The sequence below is a fragment of the Gracilinanus agilis genome, chromosome 2 (assembly GCF_016433145.1).
Source record: "Gracilinanus agilis isolate LMUSP501 chromosome 2, AgileGrace, whole genome shotgun sequence".
NCBI lineage: Eukaryota > Metazoa > Chordata > Mammalia > Didelphimorphia > Didelphidae > Gracilinanus > Gracilinanus agilis.
The window spans coordinates 57,504,369-57,518,753 of NC_058131.1; the positions used below are offsets into that span (position 1 = coordinate 57,504,369).

The 14,385-nt window shown below is 45.4% G+C and overlaps 1 protein-coding gene across 3 annotated transcripts in view; it reads right to left on the bottom strand.

The window, feature by feature from the left end:
• Positions 1-14,385, bottom strand: part of GSE1 (Gse1 coiled-coil protein) — a 71,558-nt gene that overhangs the window by 36,152 nt on the left and 21,021 nt on the right. For all 3 annotated transcript variants that reach the window (XM_044663196.1, XM_044663198.1, XM_044663197.1), the window contains exon 2: positions 4,110-4,309. In XM_044663196.1, the coding sequence (XP_044519131.1) occupies positions 4,110-4,309 (200 nt within the window). The remainder of the gene's footprint in view (positions 1-4,109; positions 4,310-14,385) is intronic.

The window sequence follows — 14,385 nt, forward strand, 5'->3', positions numbered from 1 at the left end:
GAGAGAGAAAAGGAGAGACAGAGAGAGACAGAGAGAGACAGAGACAGAGACAGAGAGAGAGAGGGGAAGGGAGGGAGGGAGGGAGGGGGGACAGGATTCTCCTGGGCCCAGGGAGCGTGCGCATAAACCTGGCTGGTCTTCAGAGCCGTGGCCCTGAAGGATGTGGGGGGCAGATGGCACCATCCGAGTTCTCAAGAGTTTCAAATAGAAGAAGCTAAAAGAAAATCAGGGTGGAGGGCAGGGTGGGGGTTAGGGTAGTGAATAATAACAACAACAAAACACACACACACACACACACACACACACACACACACACACACACGCAAAGTGGGGAAAAAACCTGCCATGAAAGAATAATTCTGTCTTCTCATCTCCCATCTGGAGAGCAGCCAACTTCATAGATGGCCAACAGGGAACTGGGTCAACAAAGCTTAGCGGGATGGAGAGGGCCCTCGTAGGGGGAAAGCTGGGGGGGGGGGGAGGGAGAAAGGGGGCAGCCCTGTGACCCCCACCAGAGACCAGTGGCACCCCGTGCCCCAAGGACCGGGGGGCGAGCAGCCCAGGAAGTTACGGCAGCACATCCCGCCCCCACCCCTTCCCCGGCCAGACAGGCGGCTCTCAAAGGGCTCAGTGTTTTTTCATGGGGAGGGGGGAAAAAACGCTGCTTGGGCCCTTTATAAAAAGCAGCATCTGTGGGGGCTGTTATTTATTTATTTATTTTTGAGCAGCGGCTGGAAGTGCAGCTGCAGTGATGAAAGGAGAGGGGGAGGGGCCTCCCGTTCGGGAGAGAGAAAATCAGTCATTCCCTGGTGATTAGTGAATAATTTCCCCCAGTCAGAACGCAGGACATGCCCTATTAGGTTTAAAATAGACTAGTCTTCATTTAATCTGTCCCTTCACAGCCTCCCTATTACCTTGGAAATATCGGTAACCCCCACAAAGGGGCCCGGTGATGGATCGACGCCACCAATTCCCCACTTATTTCTGTACCCAACGCCAGGGCCCCTTCAATGCCTCCTATTCCCAATAACTTTATGAAGTTATTTATTTCATTTTTTTTTTTTTTTTGCTTTTTGCCCGGCTCTTCCTTTAGCTGTCTCCCCCCCCTCCCATTTCCCCCCCTCCCCCATCTTTCCTTCTTCCTCCCCCCCAAAAAAGGATTAAATTCTCAATTGAGTCTTTGTGCTTGACTTGATGGGGCCATACATCATCTATTAATCCAGTTCCCGAATCCTTATAGCTTTCCCTGGTGGTATTAGTGTTTCATTAACCGCTGTGGTGGTAAATTGCTGGAAGCAGATATATCACGGCCCTTTCTCTGGGGTTACTAAATATTTCTGAGGCAGTAAGGACTCTCTGAGGAGAGCGATGGCGTGCAGCGCGTATGAGTCACCCAGCAAGGCACTTCCAGCTCCATGAGGGGAATATTTATGAGTGCTCCGGCACCCGTGCGACTGGAGACAGCGGGCCGGGCATCTGCCGAATTGGGGAGCAGGGAGGGAAAGGAGGGAGACAGATGTCCTCCATCCTCTGTGTGTCTGCAAAGCGGCTCCCACATGAGAGGAAGAAGCGAGCGGGGACGAGGAAGGGGCGCTCGATCCCCCGCAGTGTGAGGCGAGAGTGAGGACCAAGTCCCAGAAGGAGGGCAGGAAAATTGCAGCCCTCCATCTTCTCTGCATATGGTAAAAAGACAAGACCCAGGGGACGGCATCGAGAAACCGAGAAACCGATGGAGAAAGGGGGGGGAAATAAACACAACTCCTGGGAAGCTGGAAGCCTCCTCCATGCCACTCTCTCACAGCAAAGAAGGGAAGAGGCATTTATTAAGCACCTACTCTACACACACAATGGCAGACACTCTACAAATATCTCGCTGTTTGACAATAACAACAGTACTAACATTTATCTAGTACCTACAGTAGGCTGGGCACTGGGCTAAGCCCTTCGCAGTTAGGGTCTCATTTGATCCTCAGAACATAACTAGGAGGCAGGTGCCATCATTATCATCCTCATTTTACACTACAGTTGGAGAAACTGAGTTTACAGAAGAAGAAACTGAGACAGGCACACGTTTCAGTGGCTTGCTCAGGACCTCAAAGCTAATTCACATCGGAGACTGGACTTCCATGTTCTAATTCTACTTAGTCATATGACTAAGAGCAAGGCATAGAATAAGCTTGGAGTTGGAAGGGATTTCTGGAAATCTAGACCAAACTCAGACCCATTGTGGATTAGGAAACCGAGGGCCAGGGAGGAGAGACAACTTGACCCAAAGCCACACAGCCAAGCTGAAATCCAGCCTTCGGTTTTCTGACTCCCAAACCAACAGCCCCTCTTTGCATTGTACCCCGTATTCTCTCCAAGAGAGCCCCCCCTTAGATCTCTGAGCCTCATTTTAATCTAGAAAACAACTAAAAGGTCTTAAGATCTGTGCTCCATAGTTTGTTTTGTTTTTCTTTCCATGAGGATTAAGTGAGAATGTATGTGAAAGTTATTGGTCAATAAAAACAAAAACTCTAGAAGTCCAAACCCTTTTAAAATTCAGGCGAAGGCCAGGCATGACACAAAGGAGGTATCTAAAAGAGATTTAGGACTTCTGGCTGTGTCAAGTCTCCTGAAATTAGGGGGAAGTCACTCACCACCATCCCCCTAGCCTCAGTCTTTCCATTTCTGCATTGTGACTGCCTCCAAACACCATTTTTATAAGATAGTAAAGAGATGATGAACACTAGTTCATAGGGGGTTGTGGATCAGGACACAGTGAACACTGGTTCCTTGGGAGCTGGGTCAGGAACCGGTAAATACTGGGTCCTTGGAGGCTGGGGGAGGTTGAGAGGGGGGCAGAAGATGGTGAACACACTGACTCCTTCGGAGATAGTTTAGGGGGTAATGGGCCCAGGTAGAAAGAAGAGCAAATGAGTAACTCTCAGTTGGCTGAAAAATTTAAGGCTTCTGGGCTTTCCTCCAGATTCAGGGAGATCCTGTTCCTCTCCCAAAAAAGCAACCCTTTCCTGAGCCTGAAAAGTCACCCCCACCTAGTACCTGGGAAGCCTAGCTCAACCAGCAGAGGCTAGAGATGTGGACAAGCCCAGTGGCCCCACATTACAGAGGGCTGGCGATGTCTACGGAGAGTTCTAGGTGGGAATTTTGTGCATTACTTGAAGTGACGGGTTTTCTTCCCTCCTCCAACCCCTCCCCATTTTTCTTTGCGGTTTAATTAGTATTTCCAAGTGGTGTAATCCCTCCGGGAACAGTCATAAAAATCCAGGAGAGAATCACTGCTAACAATGGTTCTTAATTAGTAAGCGCTTCACTCCAGACTGCAGTGTGCGTGTGTGTACACAGGGGTGTAAGGCTATCTGCAGCAGGGGGAAGCCTGGGGAGCGGGGGAGCAGGGTGCCAAGACCCAAATAGGCAGTTGCAGCGTGTAGAGACAGCAGGGGCAAAGGTGATCGTCCAGGCTTGTGGGAAGGGTGGGATGAAGCTTGGCCCTGGGCAGAGCGTACTGGAGAGGCCACCTCAGCAGAGCCTCTCATCACAGATGTCATTTAGAGGCCAAGACCCAATTTTCTATTGTCCTCTACTCTTTTCAGCCTCTCACACACGTTGAGGTTTTACTTATAGGCTTTTTGCACAGCTGAGAGCCAAGATGACTGGACCATGATTAATGCCTGGAGGAGTTTTTAGACCTAGAAGGACTCCAGGGGCCATCTAGTTGAACAAAACCCATTCGCTTGACAGATGGGGAGACTGAGGCACAGAGTAAGAAAGGGACACAGGGAATTTGTGGCAAAGCTGGCAGTCAGTCCTCTGTGCCTCAACATGTTCATCTGTAAAATGGAAATAATGATTTCTCATGTTCACTACCACATGGGTTCATGATGAGAGAAAGAAAGCACTTTATGAATCTCAGTAAACGGGAAATATTAAGTAAGCCCATCGGCCTCTCCTTCTATTAATCAGGTCTTGAAAAATTAGATAGCTTCCCCTTTGCTGAAGATGGATTTGAGTGGACCAAGTATCTGGGATTGTGATCCTAGATACGGCCATCTTCCCAAGAATCTAGTGTCTTGTGTACAATCCAAAGCCTAGGAACACCGCCACGTTACCTGTCGGCTCTCGCTTCTCCAGACACCATTGACTGTTTTCGTTGGTGCGATGGTGACCACTGGGGGTGTGCTGGGGACGCTGTGGCCCCCTGGAGGAACGATGATGGGCCCCATGGGCACTCGCTTGGGCGTGCTAGCGGGAGAGCTGTGGTTGGTTGCCGGAGAAGAGACTGGGGAAGACTCGCTGCTTATTGAAGACCCTGGAAGAGAACAAAAGGAATGCACTGAGGGAGAGAGGAAAAAACCCAACCAAAATGGTACCACTGAATTGACCAGACTGAGTAGAGATGCCTTTACATAGAGGTCTTCAACTTTCCTGCTCTATCTGCGCAAGGAGGAGGGAGATGGATTGGGCTAAGACTTGACAGTCTAGGATCAAGTCAGGGCTCGCCCACTGAGGCTGTGTAACTTTGGGCCAAGGTAACTTCACTTCCCTTATCTGAAGAAGGAGAGGGTAGATTATTTCTGAAATCCCCTCCCAGCACTGAAGTTTGGCTGAAGCTCCTGAAAAGCTCTCTCTTTTCTCCCAACGCTTTAAGGGACTATTCTGTGTGGCTCCGGAGATGGCTCTAAATATGTGCTCCTGTTTGGAACCTTCACACAAGGAGCCGGAGTCAAAAAGATTAGGGTGAAAATCTGGCTTTAGACACTTGCTAGTTGGGTAGGCAAGTCGCTTCACCTCTGGTCAGTCTCAGTTTCCTCGTCTGTAAAATGGGGATAAAAAGGACCACTCCCACCCGTTGTCAAAAATCAAATGACCTAATATTTGTGAAGTTTTTTTCAAACTTTTCAATAACATGATACTGTAATTATTATTGTTGTTATTACTCATATCACAAGAAGGTTCAACTCAAGGTAAGGTTCAAGGTCTTCCTTTGTATATTTAAGCATTTTAACTGAAATTGTTCACTGCAAAGTAAAGGAAAAAACCATCAGCACTGTAAGAAGAGATCTTGGCTCTGGGGTTGGATCTGGTTTCTAGTCCCAGCTCTACTAACAATTCACTATGCCCTCACCAGGCCAAATCACCTGTCTGCTCTGAGACTCAGTTTCCTTATGTGTAAAATAAGATGATGACTCAATGGGTTCTTCTTCTAGGATTAAATATGGAATTCTGGGACTCCAGGGTCAGTGTTCTTTCATTGATCCATTCTGACTAAGCTCCCACAGGAGGAAAAAGGGGCATTCAGGCCCTTACTTAGGACCTGCCAGGCAGGGCAATATGCTAGTTTCTTTGGCATAATTCAAACTGAATGGACTCTTAGGAGGTTTTACTCTCCTTTCCCCAATGACTGCAGAGCATTTGGTTTTGGTCCTTCTCTCTAATGTATTTAAATATACCTATCTATGAGTCCTATCACTTGACCAGATGGTGAAGGCAGTGACACTCACTCACTCACTCACACACACACACACTCTCACTCTCTCTCTCTCTTTTAAACCCTTAACTTCTGTGTATTGGCTCCTAGGTGGAAGAGTGGTAAGGGTGGGCAATGGGGGTCAAGTGACTTGTCCAGGGTCACACAGCTGGGAAGTGTCTGAGGCTGGATTTGAACCTAGGACCTCCCATCTCTAGGCCTGACTCTCAATCCACTGAGCTACCCAGCTGCCCCCTAGTGACCCTGTCTTACCTAAACTTTGTAGCTGCACAGAACTGGAGTCCCAGAACACAAGTTCTAATTCTGACTGAGACATGGACAACTGGCCTATCAATGGGTCTCACTTTCCTCATCTGTCAAATAACGGGGTTGGTGCAGATAACCAGAGGCCCTCTATGTTCCAAATCTAAAAATCTCATTCCTAATTCAATGTTCTATACACAGAAGGTATTTAATGAATGTTTGAGGACCCCAGTCTTTGGCTATGGCTATCTTTTCCCATCAAGAAGTAGAGTTGAGAGGGTAGCTGGGTGGCACAGTGAATCGACAGCCAGGCCCAGAGATGGGAGATCCAGGGTTCAAATCTGGCCTCAGACACTTCCTAGCTGTGTGACCCTGGGCAAATCACTTAACCTCCATAGTCTAGAGCAGTGGTTCCCAAACTTTTTTGGCCTACCACCCCCTTTCCAGAAAAAATATTGCTTAGGCCCCTGGAAATTAATTTTTAAAAATTTTAATAGCAATTAATAGGAAAGATAAATGCATCTGTGGCCATCACCGCCCCCCTGGATCGCTGCAGCATCCACCAGGGGGTGGTGGCATCCACTTTGGGAATCACTAGCCCTTAACATTCTTCTGTCTTGGAACCAACACTTAGTATTGATTCTAAGATGAAAGGTAAGGGTTTAAAAAAAAAGTAGAGTTGAAGGGGCAGCTAGGTGGTTCAGTGGATAGAGAACCAGACCTGGAGTTGGGAAGACCTGGGTTCAAATCTGGCCTCAGACCACTTATTAGCTATACTCCCCTGGACAAGTCACTTAATCCCCAATGCCTGGTTCGTACAATCTTCTGATGCTCCATATAAGCTCTGTCTCCAAAGCTATCCCCCACCCACTTTGTTAAAGTTTTCTCTGTCTGTACACTCTGCATCTGATCCAGGGCTCTGCATACAGAAGTTGCTTAATAAATGTTGGAATTTTTGGATGTGGTGAATGATAGGGCTGGGTGACTGCCTCCCATCTAAGGGTAAATGCATTTGGGACCGAGGACATATTTCATGACTGAGTTAGGGGCTGAAGGAATACTGAGAATTATTAGAAGCCTAATCACTTGCACCACTCTTCTCCCACCCCCAAGAATCCAGGAAAACCAACGTTCAATATTGGCAGTTTTGTGTAGTAGTTAGTCAATGATGGAAAATTATTTTGTGAAAAGCATTATGGGAAAATCTTCCAGAATGAAACCATGACAAATTTTCAGACTTGTTAAGGCCCTCATATGTCAAGCTTCAACCCATACCTCAGGAGAAAAGCCCTGAGCAAGATGGGTCACTCTCACAGGGGGTCCTTAGGATCATGGGACTTGAGTTGGAAGAGCTAAGTAGAAGACCCCTCCAGTGCAAGCAGTACCTCAGCACAAATCTCTTCTACAAAATCCCTGTCAAGAAGGTTGTTCCCCTGCTTTAATACTTCTAACATCAATGAGATCACTAGCCCCATTCTTACCAGGATTGGTTCCAATCAACTTCAACTTCCAGGATGCCTAGATTCAGGAAGAAGAGGCTGGGGAAGAGAGGAAGACTCAACAGGAAAGAATGACTTGGCTTCAGGACCAACCTGCTAACACTAAGAGAAAGAATTCTGCCCAAAGAACTGGAAGGGCACATGGCATAAACAGAGCCTGATTTCTATAGGGAAGCTGAGGTAATGGGGTTAAGAATCATGGGAGAAACACAGAAGGAATCACAAAAGCCATCCCCCAAGAGATGAGGCAGATTTCAAAAGAGAGCATGCAAATTACAAACAACCATAGGAAAGAATGCTATAAGCTATAAGGAAGAAAATACAAATTAAAACAACTTTGGAGGTTTTACCTCATACCCATCAGCAAAAGTGACAAAAGGAAAAAATGTTACACTTTGGAGGAACTTTCAAAAGACATTTGGTAAAGATGTGAATCGGTCTGATTGTTTTGGAAAACAATTTGGAATTAAATTGAAAGTCACTAAATTACATGTAACCTCTGATCCAGAAATATCACTTTAAGGAACATGAAGCAAGAAAATCCAAGACAGAGGGAAAGAGCTTTTATATTAAAAAAAAAATTTTTTTTAAAGCTAGGTGGCACAGTGGATAAAGCTTTGGGCATGGAGTTGAGAAGGCCTGAGTTCAAAACCAGTTTCAGATATTACAATTTACTTAATTTCTATCAGCCTCAGTGTACATCATAGAACTGATGTGCCTTTTGGCTCTAAATCTGTACCTGTATGGTGCTTTCCTAGAGGCAACTAAATGGTAGGTGGTAGAAAGAATGCCAGACCTTAAATCAGAAAGACTGGAGTTCAAGCCACTTGCTCATTCATGTGACCCTGGGCAAATTATTTACCCCTGACTTAAGTCAGTTTCTTCATCTATATATAAAATGGGAACAATAATAGCACCTACCTCACAGGAGATCAAAATGAGATGATATTTGCAAAGCACTTTACAAATCTTAAAGAGAATATCAATAACAATAATAAATATTTCCAGTATCTTTTTTTTTTTTGTAGAAGCAAAAGACTAGAAGGGAAAATGGGCACCTATTCAGCGAGGAATGGCTGAACAAATTAACCCTCTAGTTGCTGTAATGGAGTATCAATGTATAATAAATGAACAAATGAAAGTGAATGAAGAAATGATGAACATTGAAGAGAAAATTGGAAAAGACTTCACTGATGATGCAGAATGCAACAAGCAGAACCCCAAGTGAAATTTATACGATGACCATCATAATAGGAAGGAAAACAACATGGGAAGGCTTCAAAGCTGGGACCTATCATGGCTTCGGAAGACCAATGAACCATGTCAGTAAGAATTAGGTGGTGCGGGAGAGGGTTCCATTTTCAGACATGGCAAATGTGCTGTTTGCCTTGACTGTATGTATTTGTTCAAAGGGAGAAAAAAAGGTCGAGGAGGTTTCAGAGAGCACAGCAGCAGCTGACCATGATGGAAAAGAAACAAATGCAGGTCTAATAACCAGCCTAATAAGACATATCCTTTCCTTTAAGAGAAAAGGAAACTATGTGTGAAGGCAAGGGGTAACTCCAGATGAGAGAGAAGGAAGAAGAAGGATATTATCTGCAGCTGTTCCTATGTCCTCCCACCCTCTAACAAAGTCCTACAAAACCTCTCCTGCTACACTGTTCATTCTTTCTTAAGGCAGTCTCCTCCATAGAATTCACTATGTATTTATTTTCTATCTGTTGTATATCCTTGTCTATTTACAATTTCCTCTCTCTATTACTTTGTGTTTATTTTCTATCTGTCGTTTATCCTCCTCTGTGTACAATCTCCTCTCATATTACTTTGTATATCCTTGTCTGTGTATATAATTTCCTCTCTATGTAGACTAGAAGCTCCCTCAAGGCAAGAGATGTCTCATTTTCTACAATGAATGTATCTGCAGTGCCTGATGTAGCAAAAGCTCAATAAATGCTTGAACTGAAATGAAAAGAAAGCCAAAAGATGTGTTTGGCAACTCCCTCCCTCCCTAATTTCTCCTCAGGTACAATGTGGGGTCTCACCTCATTTTCTTTTAATTTGGCTCTAATAATCTCACCCTCCAAGGCCCCGAGGCCTGGAAACAGGATGTGGGAGCCACTGCCAACACAACATTTCCCAGTCCCTTAGCCCATGGGGGAATTCTGATGCTTAAAGGCCTTAGCCCCAGCAAGGCTGAATTCCTCACACCTCATCTATTTAGCCTGTGCACCACTATAATTGCACAAGAAAGCTGTATGGTGCCAATTTACCCCCACCCTCCCGAACAGTTGCCTGTCTCAGCCAAGCACCCTTTCCTCTCCCTTAAATCCAAAGTTCATTTCCTTTGCCAACGAGGATGGCTCTCAAAGAAGGAACGATCGGCCTGAAACTAAATTGTCAGGTGATTTGAACCCAGAGGCCTTTCCACATGCCATACGAAGTGCTGTGGGGCCAGAGGAAAGAACTGGGACACACTGACCTTGCTTACAAGGAATGACAATGTAATTTGAGAAAGACAAGACACACACCAGGACAAAACATCTCATAGCAAGAAACAAAAAACTCTAGAGAGCAGTGTACAGAGAACATACCGAAGTTCCCTAGAACAGGTCAAACCCCAAAAGGCTGTCCAACTTCTGCACCTAAGACCATCTTGTGCCTGAGCTCCTTGAGGAAAGGAAAGGATCTGGAAAACTTTTAGCTTCTATCTCATCATGGATTTGTTGTGGATGTTGCCAGTAAAATCTATGCTGATGATTCTTTGGGGTTTAAGTTGAATGATTCAAAAGTCACTTTATATTTCATATCCTCATCTGTAAAATGGGAGGGTAATCAGATCATAGTGCTAAGGAAGGATTTTTTTGGTGATAACCCAGTCAGCCCTATCTCTCATGATCCCAAGGAACCTTGGGGTGCTAATATCTATCTAGTCAGGAAGGTGCTGATCCCAGGAATCAGTTCTTTAACATCTGCTCTGTGGTGGTTTCATGGAAGACCTAGATGCTTTGCTTGTGGTCCATGGAGAAAAAGGCAGTGTGTGATTGTGTGTCGTGGCCCCGAAAGGGAGGGGAAGGGGAAGATTGAGAAGAGAAGCACCAAAAAAATAAATAAATGAATAAATCAAACTAAGTAACCACTGAAGAAAGGTCCTGTTCAAAGAGACACGATTAAAGGAGGCCTTGATGTCTCTTGGCTGAATTAGACTCCATGCAAAACCCTCTAGGGATAATGAAACAATATTTGTTTGCAAGAAGCTTACGTTCTATCTGGGGAAATACTCACTTAACCTATATAGGCAGTACTTTATGGTCATGAGCCCCCAAAAGGGATCAAAGACCAGGTTCCAGAAGTGATCCTCACCACAAACCACAGGAAAATCACATTATCCCTTCTGAAGTTGACAGTTCTCTATAAAACAGAGTGATAGAATAAGAGGATCTCTAAGCCTCAATAAGCTTTTTCAGCCGGGACATTTAAGGAAGGATGTTGTTGTTGTTTAGTCATTTTTGAGTCATGTCCCAACTTTTTGTGACCGCAATTAAAGAGTTTTCTTGGCAGAGCTAGTGGAGTGGTTTGTCATTTCATTTTCCAGCTCGTTTTGCAGATAACGAAACTGAAGCAAACAGGGTTAAGTGACTTGACTGGGATCACGCAGCTAGGAAGCATCTGAGGCCATATTGGAACTCAGGTCCTCCTGACTTTCAGGCCTGGATAGTCCCTACCCACATTTCAGGAGGGAGCTCAGCTCAAACATCTCATTTCTTACCTGGATGAACTCTTCTGGGACTTCTCCGATTTTGCCACCATGTCCCCACCCACTTGTGGGGTACCTTCCCCAGCCATCCCTACCCTGCTTTTTTGTGCTCTTCTGCATATTATCTTCCCTCATCAGATTCTAAGCCCCCAAAGGACAGGGACCATCACTCTCCTTTGTAATTATTTCCCCAAAACTTAGCACACAGTAGGAGCTTAATATTTCTGGACTGACATTCTGTGTTCTATGTTCTCAGGGCCCTTTTAGATCTAATGTTCCATGATTCCTAGAGTCTTGTTCCCCAGAGTAGGAGAAGAAGAGGAGGGAGAAACAGCCTAGCTGAGAGGCAAGAGAGAAATTCCAATCGGATTTCAGGGCAGGACAAAGTCTAGCTGCCTCGCTTCAGGCACAAAAATGGCTATTTATGCTCAGGAGCCTTTAAATCTACTCTAGGCTAAGGATAGGGTTCCTTGTGTATGTGGGCATGTTCACACTTTCTCTTCCCTCAGGGGCTTCCAAACTCCCAGATGCCAGGATCTGGCCAAGAATAGTAGAGGGTGGGGGATGAGTCACCCTACCCATGCTCAAGGATACAGTGACCCAGAAGTATGACTGATTATTTCTCAAGACGAATGAGTAAAAAGCCTTTACCCTGGGCCGTCCCCGGGGGTGAATCCCATAAGGCTCAAGAATCCAGCCTGGGGGAAGAGGCCAGAACTTTGCCTCCAAAAGTTTAGGCCTGGCCACATTTGTGTAGCTGAACTTAACACTGAGACCCTGGAAGGTTAAATTACTTGCCCAGGAAGGCTGGGGTTCCAGGCCCAACTCTTCTACCTACTAGAGCTTAGCTAGTCCCTTTATAGCCATAAGCCTTGGTTTCCTTGATTTGAAAAATAGGGCAGTGCTGATACTCTCCATTTCCCAGAACCATTGAGAAGTGTTTTTAGTGATATGAGCAGAAGGCACAGCAGGATGAAGGGGTTAAAGGTGGAAAACTATTGATCTAACCTGAACTTGGCTGCAGCACTACAAAATCTGTGAAACAGGCCCAGGCTGATAATGAACTATATGACTTCCTGGAAGATTGGCCAATCCCTGTTTTTGAGGAATGGCGTGGGGGTGGGGAGGGATGTGTGGGGCTCTGGATCCCAACACTTAAAAAGAAGGGGTGGGGAGGGTGAGAAGAGAAGGCAGGATCTCTATAAATACAACAACTCTAGGAGGAGACCCAAAGAATGGTCTGGCCCTGGGGAGTCCCCCAGGAAACTTACAGTGGGGAAACTCCTTTCACTGATACAGATTACTGACTTGCCTCTAACATCCAATCTTAAAATGACTGCTTAGGGCAGGAGCTGGGTGGCTCAGTGGATAATGAGCCAGGCTTGGAGAGAGGAGATCCTGGAATGAAATCTGGCCTCAGACACTTCCTAGTTATGTGCCTCTAAGCAAGTCATTTAACCCCAATTATTTTCTGCTTGGGAATAGATACTTAGTATTGGTTTTAAGACAGAAGGTAAAGGGTTAAAAAAAAAGATGATCGTTTATGGTTAGGTAACTCTTTTCTTTAAAAAAACAACCTTACTTTATGTCCTAGTAACAACTAACTATAATACAGAAGGGCAAAGGCAAGGCAATGGGAATTAAGTGACTTGCCCAGGGTCACACAGCTAGGAAGTGTCTGAGGCAGAATTTGAATTCAGATCCTCCCATCTCTAGATCTGGCACTCTTATCTTCTGAGCCATCTAGCTTCCCCAAGGCTAGGGGACTTTTTCCAAGGATGTATCAAAGGCAGCTCTTGTCCACCCCTCACAAAACTCAGGCTATAAAAATAAGGTATTCTCATTCATATACACCCACTTGCTTGAGTATATGAACACACAAACCTATACTTACACACATACACACCCCTCTTTCTTTTATTTCAAAGGAGGGATTAGTTCTTAGCCTTAAAAAAAAAGAAAAAGAAAAAGAAAAAAGGCTCCTAGGAGTCTTTTAAATCCTTCTAAAACAGTGATGGGCAAACTATGGCCTGCGGGCCAGATGCAGCCCCCTGAAATGTTCTCTCCAGCCACGTGTCATTATTCCTAATCTGACAAAGACAATGAGAGTATGATACACTACAATGAAACTTCGAAAGAATTGTCTTAGAAACAGACTGACAGATGAGCACCATTTCCTTTCCTTTGGCCCCCTCTTTAAAAAGTTTGCCCATCACTGCTCTAAAATATTTAAAAGTACGACAAATGACGAAGGATTTCTCAACAACAAAAATCAAGCCACCCATTGGACAAAGGGCCATATCTGCCTGGTGCCTGAAAACACCCCTCTGAAGACTAAAAAGATGGAAGGGTTATTAGCACAGAACTGTAAAAGGGGAGCTGGAAAGGGCCTGGGAGGTTATCCTAGTCCAGTGCCTTCCTGCAACAGATAAGCCCAGGGCAGCCTAATTGATTGGCCTATGACCATCTAGCAAGTGGCAGCCCTGGGATTTGAACTGGGGTCCACAGCCACCCAACTACAAATCAGGAGCAGATCTTGGCTGCAGTCAGGAAGACCATCAGTTCCAACTCTCCCTTTTCAAATGGAGAAAGGTTGAATATCTTGCCCAAGGTCACGCAGGTGACCAAGTCTTGTGACTTCAGAGCGGGTGCTATTTCCCACATACCAAGCTGCCTCAGCATTTTGTCTGGAGGGAGACGTGGGGGCGGAGAGCTATATTCAACACCAAAATCCCAAATAAATTAGCCAAGACACGGGAGTGAAGTCAGAAGAATGCTAGGAGTTCAGAGGCCTGGGTCCTATTAACAAGCTTTATGATCTCAGGCAAATCATTCCTGCCCCCCTTCTTCCCCCTTCCTCCTCTTTCAAATTTCTTCCCCAGGAAAATGAAGGCGTTGGGGACTAGCTGGTGTCTCGAGTCCCTGTCTGCTCTGACAGTCTAGCATCCTAGGCCAGGCCACAGGAGGTGGCAGAAAGAAATCTAGGTTTGAAGGCAGAAACCCTGTCTCTGCTACTTATCATTGATGTGACTTTGATCAGGTCAAAGAATTTCTCTGGGGCCTCAGTGTCCTCCTCTAAAACAAAGGGAGCTGGTACTGACAGAGGGGTGACGGACTAAACAGGCAAAGCGAGACACATTTTTGGACAGGGAAAATGTAAAAACAGGCTTGGCTCGAATATGCCTGTCTGTTGTGATGAGGTTTGTTTTTTCTTCTCAGTGAGGGGCGAGGAGAAAAAAAACAAATTCTTGTTATTTGACAAAAATTAATTAAAAATACAAAAACTACAGGGAGGTTGGACTGGATGGTTTCTAAAGCTCTCTCTAGCTCTGGTTCCTGTGTTTATCCTGAGCATACAGATGGCACCAGGCAGTGACGGAACGTCACACAAAATGGGGGAG